At 42.8% G+C, this 12945-nt stretch overlaps 1 protein-coding gene across 1 annotated transcript in view; it reads left to right on the forward strand.

Moving 5' to 3' along the window:
• The first annotated feature begins 8490 nt into the window (after positions 1 to 8490).
• Positions 8491 to 12945, forward strand: part of CIB2 (calcium and integrin binding family member 2) — a 33388-nt gene continuing 28933 nt past the window's right edge. Inside the window, exon 1 of the mRNA XM_074236318.1 lies at positions 8491 to 8560. Coding sequence (XP_074092419.1) covers positions 8510 to 8560 — 51 coding nt within the window. The 5' untranslated portion in view covers positions 8491 to 8509. The remainder of the gene's footprint in view (positions 8561 to 12945) is intronic.

The raw sequence follows: 12945 nt of genomic DNA on the forward strand, positions 1-12945 counted from the left end.
AATGGGGTTAAGGAACTTGCGCAAGGTCATACAACTGGGTAATTATTAAATGTCTGAAACTGGATTTGAACTCAGGTCCTCCTGACTCCAGGATCAGTGCTCTATCCACTCTGCCACCCAGCTGCCCCTAAATTCTGAGGTTTGCACTCAGCCAAAGGACCACAAATTTCTTTACATTTGATAGCCTGGGCCAAAGTCCTTATTGCCCTACCCTAATTATATCTCTGATACAGAAACCCCTTCTCTTTCTACCTAGCTTTGTCTGGGGAGAAATCTACCTGCTGGTGCCAAAGCTAGCCCCGACCACCTGTTCAACAACCTGTTCTGAAGGTAGAATTGAATTGACCTTCCATGGGAAGGTTTACTTACCCTGTAGGGTCATCATTCTGTTGTGTAATCAGTCATCGGTAAACTGCAGTATCTCTTGGACCTGACTTTGAGTAAATAAAGATTATGGTACTCAGCCAATTTAGGCAAGTTAGCTCTCAATTCAAGGCCTCTTTGGACGGGTGCACATCATCATCCTACCGGGTACTTTTCCTATCTTCTCTTGCATTTAATCACTCCTCAGCAAGCATCTATTAAGGACCCAATGAATTTAATTAATTAATCAATTAGGCAGGCATTGTTCTATATGCTGAGACAAAACCAAAGACAAAACCAGAAAATTCCTGCCCCAGAGGAGCTTACAATTTTGGTCAGGGAAAACAATGTGTACATGAAATGACAGCTGATGATTTTGCAAGGAAGACACTAGCAACAGGGGGTGGATCCAGTAAGGCTTCCTATAGGAGGTACTGTTTGAGCCTAGCCTAGGAATTAGAGAGTCCATGAAAAGGTGAGGGGAAAATGCATTCCAGGGAAGGAACATAATGCAAAGGCTAGGAGGTGAAAGATTAGGTATAATGGGTGAGAAATGCTAAGCAGTCCAACTGAACAAATCTTCCCTAGAGGGTTCACTTAGCATACCAGAAGGTTTTCCTTTTTCTTTGACAACCTCATTTTAAAATTTTCATTTAAAAATGAAGATAATGGCCATCCATTGTCAGCCAAAACAGTGATGAACATATTGTTGGTTCCTAATTGGATTTTTAAAAATTTAATTATTTTGCTAGTAGGATTTAGAGTTAATCAGGACCTTAGGGATCCTTTTATCTAACCCTTTCATTTTTAAATTGTTTTAGTTTTCCCCAGTTACATGCAAAAACAAGTTTTAACATTCACTTTTAAAACTTTGAGTTCCAAATTTTTTCCCTTCTTCTGAACATCCCTCTGCCTCTCATTAAGAAAGCAAATAATTTGATATAGGTGACAAATGAGTAGTCATGCAAAACATTTCCACAATAGTCATATTAAATAAAAGAAAACATAATCCCCCCCACCCAAAAAAAGAAACTTCAAGAATACCTATCATTTGGGGAATGGCTAAATAAGCTATAGTATATGGATGTGTTGGAATACTATTGTTCTGTAAGAAATCATGAGCAACCAGAAAAAGCATGGAAAGACTTGAATGAATGATAAAGTGAGCAGAACCAGGAAAATACTGTACACATTAACTGCAATATTGGATGATGAGCATCTAAGATAGATGCAACTCCTCTCAACAGTTCAGTGATGGACAATCCTGGGAGACATGTTATAAGAAAAACTATGGAGTCTGAATGCAGAACAAAGCATATTGTGTTGACCTTTTTAGTCTTATGTTTTTCCTTTCTTTCTCATAGCCCCGCCCCCCCGGCCCCCCTTAGTTCTAATGCTTCTTCCACAACATGTTAAACATGATTTTACAGGTACAGCCTGTATGTTTGCTGCTATGGGGGAGAATGGTAGAGAAGTGGGTAACTCAAAAATTTGCAAAGGCTTGAATGTTGAAAACTATCTTTACATGTAATCATAAAACAAAAGGGAACAAAAAGATGCCTCAGGAAAAAAAATGAAAGAAAAAAGCATGCTTCTGTCTGTATTCAGACACCATCAGCTCACTCTCTGGGAATGGATAGTATTCTTTATCATCAATCCTTCAGAGTTTTGCCTACCCTTTCATTTTATAGATGTTGACACTGAAGCTCAAGGAGCTTAAACATGATTTGCATAATTCATCCAAAGGCTCAAATCACCCAAAGGATCCAAATTCCCATTCTCTTGAGTGCCCAGAAAGCAAGAACTGTTGGGGTTTTGCCTTTTGTTGTATCCCCCAGTACTTAGGACAGTGCTCAGAATAGTACAGGCACTTTATAAATTGGTAGTTGATTGACTAATTGACAGAATGGTTCTTTCCCTTATAACACACTGCATGGACAGCCTAAGACCTGAAGCAGAGCTGTGAAATCTCATTTCTAGGAACCCAGCAGTGGAGGAGAACTTAGAGACAATCTCTGCTTCCTATGACATATATATACACTCATGCATTCATTTCTGTTTGTTTAATTAATTTAAAATGATAGTAGGCAGCTAGGTGGCTGGGAATAGTGTTGAGCTTGGAGTCTAGAGGACCAAAATTCAAATCTAATCTCTGTAGTTATGTGACCTTGAACAAGTCACTTAACCTCTACCTACCTGTTTCTTCAAAATGTAAAGTGAGGGTGATGATAATACTAGCACACACAAGGTTGTGGTAAGGATCTAATAAGATAATATATGCAAACTTATTTGCAAACCTTAAAATGATATGTAAATGTTGTTATTCTTATTTAATTTTTTTTTTTTTTTAGGTTTTTGCAAGGGAAATAGGGTTAAGTGTCTTGCCCAAGGCCACACAGCTAGGTAATTATTAAGTGTCTGAGGTCTGGTTTGAACTCAAGTCCTCCTGACTCTAGGGCCGATGCTCTATCCACTGCGCCACCTAGCCGCCCCTTTATTTAAAATTAATTGTACTTTTTTCTTCTGAATTTATCAAACACAAACAATGGGTTGTGTGTGAAAGCGACTTTGCTGACTTTTCTTTATCAGTATGTCATAAGGGTCTGCTTCTTAGCCCTTCTTTCTGGCCCTCCTTCTCAAAGCATATTTATTCAGTATCCACTGTATGCTGAGCATTGGGTTTCTGAAAGATACAAAGTTTAGGAAAATCAGGAGCTTGGTGGAGTTTGCAGTCCCTACAAAGTCAATGGCTAAGTGGAAAATTGTGGGGGGAGGTCATTTTTTCCTAGGCTACAGTATGGTATAGTATAGTGGAGAGTGGTGGAAAGCACAGGATTTGGAACCAGGAGATCTGGGTTCCAATCTTGTCTTATAACCATGATTTTTCTAAGCATTGGTTTCTTTCTGGATAAAGTAGATATATTAATGTCAGTAGTTTCTGCCTTTCAGGGCTGTTATGGGAGAGACCCTTTATCTTTAAGTGGTACTTGAGCTGGAATTTTACATCAAGTGATCCTCACAACAACCTGGCAAAGTAGATAGTGTGATAATGATAATACCCATTTTGCAGATGGTAAAACTGAACTGAGGCCCAAGAGGTGCCATGTTTTTCCTGAAGAGACATGACTAGTAATAGTCAAGGTTCTTTCTCAGGTCTCCTGACTGTGAGACCAAGGCACTCTCTCTGTTATGCTAACACTGCTCCTAATGAATTCAAAATGGAAAAACATATGATACACAAATTGAGGAAAAGCTAGTGGTCCCAAATCAAATCCTGCCTCTGATACTAGCTAGATGGACACTTTAAAAGACTCAGTTCCTCCTCAGCAAAAGAAAGGGGTTAAACTTGATTAAATGACATCTTTTCTAATTTTTGATCTATGATCCCATAAAGTAAGTATCATAGAGTGAGAAGAACCTTGGAGAGATCATCAGGGTCACTAAAGTGGCCCAGTGGATAGAGTGCTGGGCCTACAATCAGGAAGGCTTGAGTTCAAATTCAACCCCAGGCTCTTACTAGTTGTGTGATTCTGGGAAAGTTATTTAACCTTTCTCAGATTCAGTTTTCTCATCTATAAAGTGGGAATAATAACATCACCTATTTCACAGGTTGTTGCAAGGTCCAAAGGAGATAATATTTGTGAAGGTCTTTGAACTGTAGCTGGAAGATTGTAGGCACTTCAGGGGCAGCTAGGTGGTGCAGTGGATAGAACACTGGCCCTGGAGTCAGGAGGACCTGAGTTCAAATCCGACCTCAGACAATAATTACCCAGCTGTGTGGCCTTGGGCAAACCACTTCTCCCATTGCCTTGCAAAAAACCTTTAAAAAAAAAAGAATGTTATCAGAAGGAGTTATTCTTTTCTATTGGGATGTATGCTTGGTTGCTCCCTGGTGGACCAGGACATTCTAGATCCAGTGAGACCCATTTAGGACAACAAATTAAGAACATTCCTTGGTGAATATTTGAGGCATATAAATTCTAAAATAGTCATTAAATAATCATAAAATAAAAATTTGCATTTTTTGCCCCTCTGTCAATTTGTATAGGGGCAGATGATTGTAGGAGGGGAGGCAGTCCACAGAGAATGTAAAAAGGGGAGAGATGAAAACATTTCCCAGATTGCTGTGGCTCAAAGGCCTATGACTGAGAGATTCCCCAGGTAGGTACTTCTAAGAAAAGGAGAGGCTGAAGTCTAGAAGACAGCCATGGGGAGAGCCAGGAGCCAGCCCAGGCACATGGACTTCATCATCACAGTGAAAATATTTCACTAAATGACTAAAATTAACTGGGAATCTAAGTAGAGAAATGGTTGCCCATTTGTTGGTTCCTAACCTCCCCTTCCGGTGGTAGAGAAACTTTGCCAGATGTCTATTGTAACCTTGATAAGAAGAGGGAGACTCAAACTACTTTGGTATGAAGGGGGATGAGAAGACCAGGGATACAGGCTCTGATGACTTTTTTCCTTTACTATTTAATTGAATAAATTTAGTGTCCTCTATGTGTTAGGAATCATGATGGTTGTCCTGTGTACAAATATGGAAGTGAGACAGTCCCTGCCCTCAAGGTGCTTGCATTCTAAAAGGGGGAGATCACACACACACACACACACACACACATATATAAAAAATTAAAAATGCATACATATATATATATATATACACACATCATATATTTTGTGGTCTGAATGACAGGAATGTGGAATTAATATAAGTAGCTTTGGTTTGATTTGATTATTATTCTTAGAGTAGAATGAGAGAGGTACAGATGATGCAATGATGGGTACACCATAGTTAAAATTAAGGTAGATTAAGGCACAAAGTCCTGAGCATTATCAATTCATTTATAATAAAGCACAAATTTACCAATAAATGGGATTTCAGTTTCCCCTGCAAAGCTAAGAATTCCAAATGAGGGAGATAGCTCTCTTTTATAATTTTAGGGAGTATAGAAGAAAGAACAGGACTTCATAGGTGGAGAACAAGTTATGATTGGTTAAAATAGCTCATCATCATGAATGGTGAAATCCTTATGATTGGTTTCAGAACTTAAGTGTAGGGCACAACATGATTAATTGGAAATTGGGAATGAGGGACTAGCAGACACCCCCTCCTTCCCTTCTGTGATTAAGAAATGTTCATTGTTTGAGACCACCTGCAAGGTTAGAGATGGTAGACCAGAATTCTTTGGATAACAAAGGCATTCCTGAAGGATAGCTAGGGTGGTGTAAATATCCTAGAGCAGACACCTTGGTGTCCTTCTGCATCTCTCAAGAATAACAGGTCTCCTTGAGGCAAGAACAAGAGAATTAGATTTCTAAACTCAACTTATCAGGCCAGCTGAATTTCTGAACTAAGTTCAGAGACAAAGAATTATGACTTAAGCAGTTACAGGACAAAATCATTAATTGATCAATTAAAAAGGACACAGAATCAATCTGATTATTTCAACACACAAGTGGCAACACAGATGGCAAGATACTCTTGCTGTGGAGGTTCTGGTTTCCTAGTGAATGACTCAAGGGATGTGAAGCATGGTTAGAGACTGGCTACATATGATGGTTGGGAAAGCTCAGACACCAATCAAGATAGTCCAGGCCCAGGGCATGGTGCCAATTACATCATCAATAAATACTTTTATGTTCCAGTGCCTTTTGGACCTCTGCTAGCAATGGCAGCAACTGAGCATGCTGCAAAGGAGCTAACTAGAGACATTTTCCAGAGCTTATAAATCCAGGTTGGAGACAAAATCAGCCAAAGAGATCTAATAATGATAGAAATCCAATCTGTTTTATTTTTTTTTTAGGTTTTTTTATAAGGCAAACGGGGTTAAGTGGCTTGCCCAAGGTCACACAGCTAGGTAATTATTAAGTATCTGAGACCAGATTTGAACCCAGGTACTCCTGACTCCAGGGCCAGTGCTTTATCCACTATGCCACCTAGCTGCCCCATAGGAATCCAATCTGTCAGAACAGAGGCAAGGGTCTTGAAATGTGGGTGATATACAGGCATGAAGCTGTCAATTGGATATTCTTAAGGAATATTTCCATTAAGCTTTGCTAAGAATAACAATTCACATTTTTATAGCATTTAAAGTTTGCCAGGTACTTCCCTCATAATCACCTTGTTAGGTAGATATTGCCCAAGTTATTCCCATTTCACAGATGTGGAAACTGAGTCTCAGTTAAATGATTATCTTAAAGTCATAAATATAGAGTCTCAGAGTAAGATTCCAATTCAGATCTCTCCTGATTTGTACTTTTACCATATGGACTAATCTAATAAAACATCCTCCTTCATTCTGGTGGGGTTTTTCCCCATCTCCCTAGAGGTTCTAACTGCTCAGCTGCGAGTAGAGAGTTTTCTTTTTTGAATAACGTTAAATATATTGGCAAATTGAGACAGGATGTGAATAGTTGGGTGGTATTGGAATAGCAAGGGGTGGAGACATTGCAAGAGTAACACTATGGTGTTTAGTCTTGGGCACCATAATCTAGGAGGAGCACTGGTAAACTGAAGAAGACGGGAAGGCCCTGGGGGATCATCTTTCCAAGAAACTGGAAATTTTTAACCCCTGTCGATGGGAGGGCTGGAGAAAATAGACATGATGACTATCTCCAGAAAGGTTGGTTTGGGTTTGATGGAACAACAGCAACAACAAAAATTTCCCAAGTAATACATATCAGTCATTTTGGTAGGCACTGGGGACACAATGACTAGGAGCTTACGTTCTCTGAGGGATTCCAAATAAGACTGGGAATCCCAAGCTGGGTATGAGCACCTTTCGAGGATGTGAGAGTCTTATAAAGGGACATGGGGAATATTTCTTAAATAACTCTGGTGTCCTACTGAAATTTGTTCATCTAGTTTATTTTTATGTATATATATATATATATATATATATATATATATATATGAAAGATAAACTCTATGATTTATTTCTTCTCATAATGAATAGAGGATAGGGGGGAAGCTCAACGAAAGCCAAGAAGTTCGAGACCTGATAAAGTCTGAGGACCTCTGACAGAAGAGAAAACTTCCTAATAAACAGAGCTGACCGAAAGTAGAATGCAGTATGAGTTCACCTTTGCTTGAAGGTGTTCAGGCAGAAGCTGATGACTAGTTCTCAGGGATGTGGTAGAGGGGATTCTTACTCAGGGATAGTCTACCCCTAGATTTCTGAGGTTCCTTCAGACTCTGGTATTCTAGAAGTTACTAGGTGATCCTCCCCGTGTGTCCCTAGGCAAGTCACTTCACTCTGTTTGCCTCAGCTTCTGCATCCATAATAAGATAGGAAAGAAAATTAATTTATCAAATACCAAAAAAATGGAAATTTCCATGTGTATAGGAGACAGAAAGAGAGGATTGTATGTGAAAGCAACCTTCTGATTTTTCTGTTGACTTTTCTTTTTCAGTAAAGAGTAAAAGAATGGGAGGCGCTAGGTGTCGCAGTGGATAGAGCACCGGCCCTGGAGTCAGGAGGCCCTGAGATCAAACCTCAGGCACTTAACAATGACCTAGCTGTGTGACCTTGGGCAAGTCACTTAGCCCCGTTGCCTTAAATAAATTTTAAAACATTTATAAACAAGAGTGAAGGAGTGCCATAGCTCCGACAGAAGCCGGGTCTGGGAGGGGCAGGGCACTCTCCTTCCCTCTGGCACCGCCGTGCCCCCGGGTCCTCCGGAGGTGGAGCCTCCAGCCGGCTCTGGCCCAGGGCCAGCCTGGGGGCGGGGCAGCGTGGCCCTGCCCTCCGCGCCCCTCCCTCCCCGGGGCAGGGACCGGACCCCCCGGGCTGGCGCCGCAGAGAGCCGGAGCGGGAGCTGTCCAGCACGGCGGCCGCGGCCCGCGCCCCGCAGCCGGCTCTGCCCGTGCTCATCCCCGCTGCCCGCCGGGCGGAGCCGGAGGGCGCCCCTGGCATGCCGAGCCCCCCGCCCTTCCAGCCCCTCCGCCTCTGCTTCTAGCCCTTCCTCCGACCTCCGGCCCCCCGAGGGGGCGATCGGGGACGGGGGCAGCCTTGGGGGCCCTTGGGCACCGGGCACCGGCCCTCCTCTTGCGCCGCAGCGGCTCGGCCCGCTGGGGTCCCCGAGAGCCGGCAGGCCCTTCTGATGGAAGCCCGGGGCCGGGCCGGGCCCCGGCTCCGCGCCTAAGATGGGCAACAAGCAGACCATCTTCACCGACGAGCAGCTGGATAACTACCAGGTGAGGCAGGGGCTGGGCTGGGGGACCGGGCCGGTGCGCCCCTCTGCCTCCTCCTGCCGCCTGCCCGAGCTAGCGGAGCGCCTCCAGAAGCCGCGCCCCGCCGCCCAGGAGGCGGGTTCAGCCGGGATCCGCCCTTTATCCTTGCCATCCCTCGGGCCTCCCGGGATGCTCAGGGGCGGGGGTACCTGTGGGGGACCGTAGGGGCTTCTCCCCCACCCCAGTGCAGGAAAGAGAGAGTTTGCCAAGACCACCGGGTCTTGCTAGCTTTGTAACCTTGAATACGTCTCTTCACCTGCCGGGGACTCGCTTACGCCTTCTGTAAAGGTTGTTTGAGGAAAGTGTTTTTGTAAAGAAAGGACAATAAAATGTGAGTTCTTGTAAGGGACAACTGCCCCCCCCCCAAACCCTTGTGGGATTTTTAGTTTCAAATTTATCTTAAATTTTATTTTAAGGCAAAGGTTACACAGCTAGGCAATTATTAAGTGTCTGAGGCTGGATTTGAACTCAGATCCCCTGACTCCGGGGCCGGTGCTCTATCCACTGTGCCACCTAGCCGCTCCCTCTTGGCCTTCTTAACCAGAACTGCTGAGACATTTCCTTCAGCTACCCCAGGGCTAGACAGCATTCCCATTATCCTGCTGTATTCTACTAAGTCTGGCTCCTTTTTCATACAGTGGGATCTCTGACTCTCACTCTATTTCATTTAAAAACATTTCTTTTAGTTAAGGATTTTATTTATTTTGAATTTTACAATCCCCCCCCCCATCTTGCTTCCTTCCCCCCAAGGCAATTCGCTAGTCTTTATATTGTTTCCATGGTATACATTGATCTAAATTGAATGTGTTGACAGAGAAATCAGATCCTTAAGAGGAAAAAAATTAAAACATAAGAGATAGCAAGATCACATAATAAGATAACTTTAAAAAAATTAAAGGTCATCTGACTCTCACTTTAAAGGTGAACAAGAATTAGAACCAGGCTAAGTCTCTAGAGCTGACTTTCAAGTTTTCATCCCTCTGTCTTCATCCATCTGTCGAAGCAGCAGGAGGTCCAGTCAGACAGAAGGGCCCCAGAAAGTCCAGAAATGGAACTACTTCTGAGAATTGCTTCCATCCCAATGCCCCTGCAAAATGGGATGGAAGTGCTCAGCCTCTGACCTTGGCTCTCAGTCAGTTACAGAGACCCAGGGCATTCTGGGAAGGAGAGGTGAAGGCAAGAGAAAGTTTTTGGCTATTTCAACAATTAGCAAATAATAAAGAGAATGAAAAGGGCAGATATCTCTTCGGACCTGCGGGCGCATCTTCTCCTTCTCTTTTCTGAATTTTAAGTAAAACAACTACAGTCTTTTTAACGCTTAACTGTTTACAAATTAATTAAATTGAACTACGAAGATGAAAGAAATCTAGGGACATAACAATACCTAGCTTTCCTTCCTGTTTTAGGGTTTGCACAGCCTCGCGAGCGCACCATTTCCTATCGAGGGCAACTCTGGGAGAGAGATGCTATTCTTGTAACCGCTTTAGAGATGAAAAAAGCTGAGGGAGAGGTTCAGTGACGCTGGGAGTCACATAGCATCCAAATCTACAGCTGAATTCCCATCTTTCTTACTTGAGGTCCAGCTCTTTCCAGTGTGCCGCCTAGCTGCCTTAGAATTCAAGATCTGGTGGATAGAGTAGCAGCTCTGGAGTCAGGAGGACCAGAGTTCAAATCCAACCTTAGACAATAATTACCTGGGTGACCTTGGGCAAGTCACTTAATTTCATTGCCTTGCAACCCCTCCCCCCAATTCAGTGTTCTATATTCTGACTGAAAGAAAAAGAAAAATTGTTTTTCAGAAAACAGTAGCACCATATTTCCCCTCTGCTTCTTCTAAATCTATTTTTGGTTTTCAAAATATGATGATTGATAGGTCTGTGACTTTTCTATTCATCTTCCTTCCTTTCTCCTTTCCTTCCTCCCTTCCTTCCTTCCTCCCTCCCTCCCTCCCTCCCTCCCTCCCTCCCTTCCTTCCTTCCTCCCTCCCTCCCTCCCTCCCTCCCTCCCTCCCTCCCTCCCTCCCTTCCTTCCTTCCTTCCTTCCTTCCTTCCTTCCTTCCTTCCTTCCTTCCTCCCTCCCTTCCTTCCTCCCTTCCTCCCTTCCTTCCTTCCTTCCTTCCTCCCTCCCTCCCTCCCTTCCTCCCTTCCTTCCTTCCTTCCTTCCTTCCTTCCTTCCTTCCTTCCTTCCTTCCTTCCTTTCTTCTTCTCCTCCCTCTTCCTTAGAGCTCATTTAATACAACTCCCCCTCCTCCATTTGATAGATAAAGAAATGAAGCCCAAGAAGATTCTGACTGATCCAAAGTCATATGGGGAGGAAATGGCACGGTTTGAGAGTGGATCTAGTAACAAAATCCAATAGGGATAAATGTAAAATCTTGCACATAAATACAAAAAGTCAACTCCTCCTGCCAAAGATAGGGGAAGCATGAATAGATAACAATTATTCTGAGAATAATTTGAGTGTTTCAGTAATGTGTGAGCTCAATCTGAGTCAGCAATCTTCCATGGCAGTCACAAAAAAGCTAATGTTATCTTGAACTGAGCTAGAAAGGATGGAGCTTCCAGGAATGGGGAGGTGATAATCTCATTGAATTATGGCTTTGTCTGACCTCATCTCAAGTGTTGAGTTCAATTATGAGCATCATGTTTTAAGAAAAATAATGATAACGGGGGACTGTCTAAAGGAGGGAAAGCTATCAGGGTGGTGAAAGGCCATGACATATGAGGATCAACTGAAGGAAGCAGGTCTATTTAACCTGGAGAAAAGAAGATTCAGGGAGACAAATACTTGATGAACTATCATGAAGAGAAATCTGAGGGAAGAACCAGGAATGGCTGAGGTCACTTTTGGCCTCTGAAGGGCAGGAAAACCTTCCTAATAATTAAAACTGTCCTCAAGTAGAATGATTCACCTCTAGAGTTGGTGGTTTCATTCTCCCTGAGAATTTTCAAGCAAAGGATAGAGGGATCCCTTTGATTATGAGAGAGTCATTGATGGACCTTCCAACTCTCAAATTCTGTAATCACCTTGCCTTGAAACCTGGCAGATCCTTTCCACTTATGCCACCATATAGACTTTTCATTTTTGCTCTTTTTGATAAGATTGCAGTTTTTTTTCTAATGTTCCCCAAATCTTGGTCATATAGGTTATTTCTGGTTATTTTCATTACTATGCATAAAGCTACTCAGAATATTTTATTTTGCAAGGGCATGTCTCTTTTTCATTTAACAATGTTCTTAGGAAATAGTCCTAACCAAAATTCGATTTGAAACTTGTACCTTCACTTTGTGAGTAGGGGTTGGGGGATGATGGAGAGAGAACTTGGTAATCTGCCTCCTTTAACCCAGGAGGAGAGGAGTCTGAAACTCAGCTAGATGACCCAGGGCTCTCAGGTTGCTGAATGGCAAGTATACTTTAAAGAAATAGAGTGAACTTGGGATCTTGGCCCTGGGGACTTATAGTGCCAACCTACTGTTCTAGTTACTGGGTCTCTATCTTATACCCAGTTTTATTTACAGACCCTGGAGAAAACCACTGGTGTCAAATTCAGTCTGCTCTGGTCTTGGCTCTGCCAATGAAGGAGAGAATAAGATATGTGAAGTTACACCACCAGAAACTTCTCCTTCTCTTCTTCAACTGCCATCCTAGAAGCTCTCCCCTTGGGATGGCATCCCATCATGCTTGGTCATTCTCCTAGGAGAAGGTGGACTTCAGCACATCCTTCCACTGCCCAGGATCAATATCCTTGGAGGACAGTGTCTTTTCTTTCATTATTATTTTTCATTATGATGTTTTATCTCTTGCAGTTAGGAGCTACCCTAGGGCAATGCAGAATACCCAGTGGATTTCCTATAAAGGCTCCCTAGCAGTTTGATGAACCCATATGATGAATGTACACAGAATTTAGATCCAGAAGAGGTGGTAGAGGTCATTTAATTCAATCCTGCCTCTTCATTTAGAGCTGAGAAAACTGAGGCCTAGGGAGCTTTAAGGAATTTGCTAAAGGATACACAAGGAATGAGTGCCAGAGTCTGCAGACTTTGGGCCCAACCTTCTTTCTGTTTCATCCATTACTGCTCCAAGGGAGGAGTGAATACACCCTGGGGGGGGGGGGGGGGAGAGCATGAAATGAGAAGATAAAATAGGGCAGAACCAGAATTTGAATCTATATCCTTTGTCTCCAAAGGCAAGGAATGCTCTTTCCATTTTGCCATGTTGACTCCTATAGATTGCAGTCTCTCCAAAGTGCCTCATGGTATGGATCATGCTGTGATTTATGGTGATAGAGGCAGTCTCTGGACTTAAAATGTTAGGAAGAAGAAGGAAGAAAAAATAAGGTTTAGGCTAGT

The sequence above is a fragment of the Macrotis lagotis genome, chromosome 4, assembly GCF_037893015.1.
Source record: "Macrotis lagotis isolate mMagLag1 chromosome 4, bilby.v1.9.chrom.fasta, whole genome shotgun sequence".
NCBI lineage: Eukaryota > Metazoa > Chordata > Mammalia > Peramelemorphia > Peramelidae > Macrotis > Macrotis lagotis.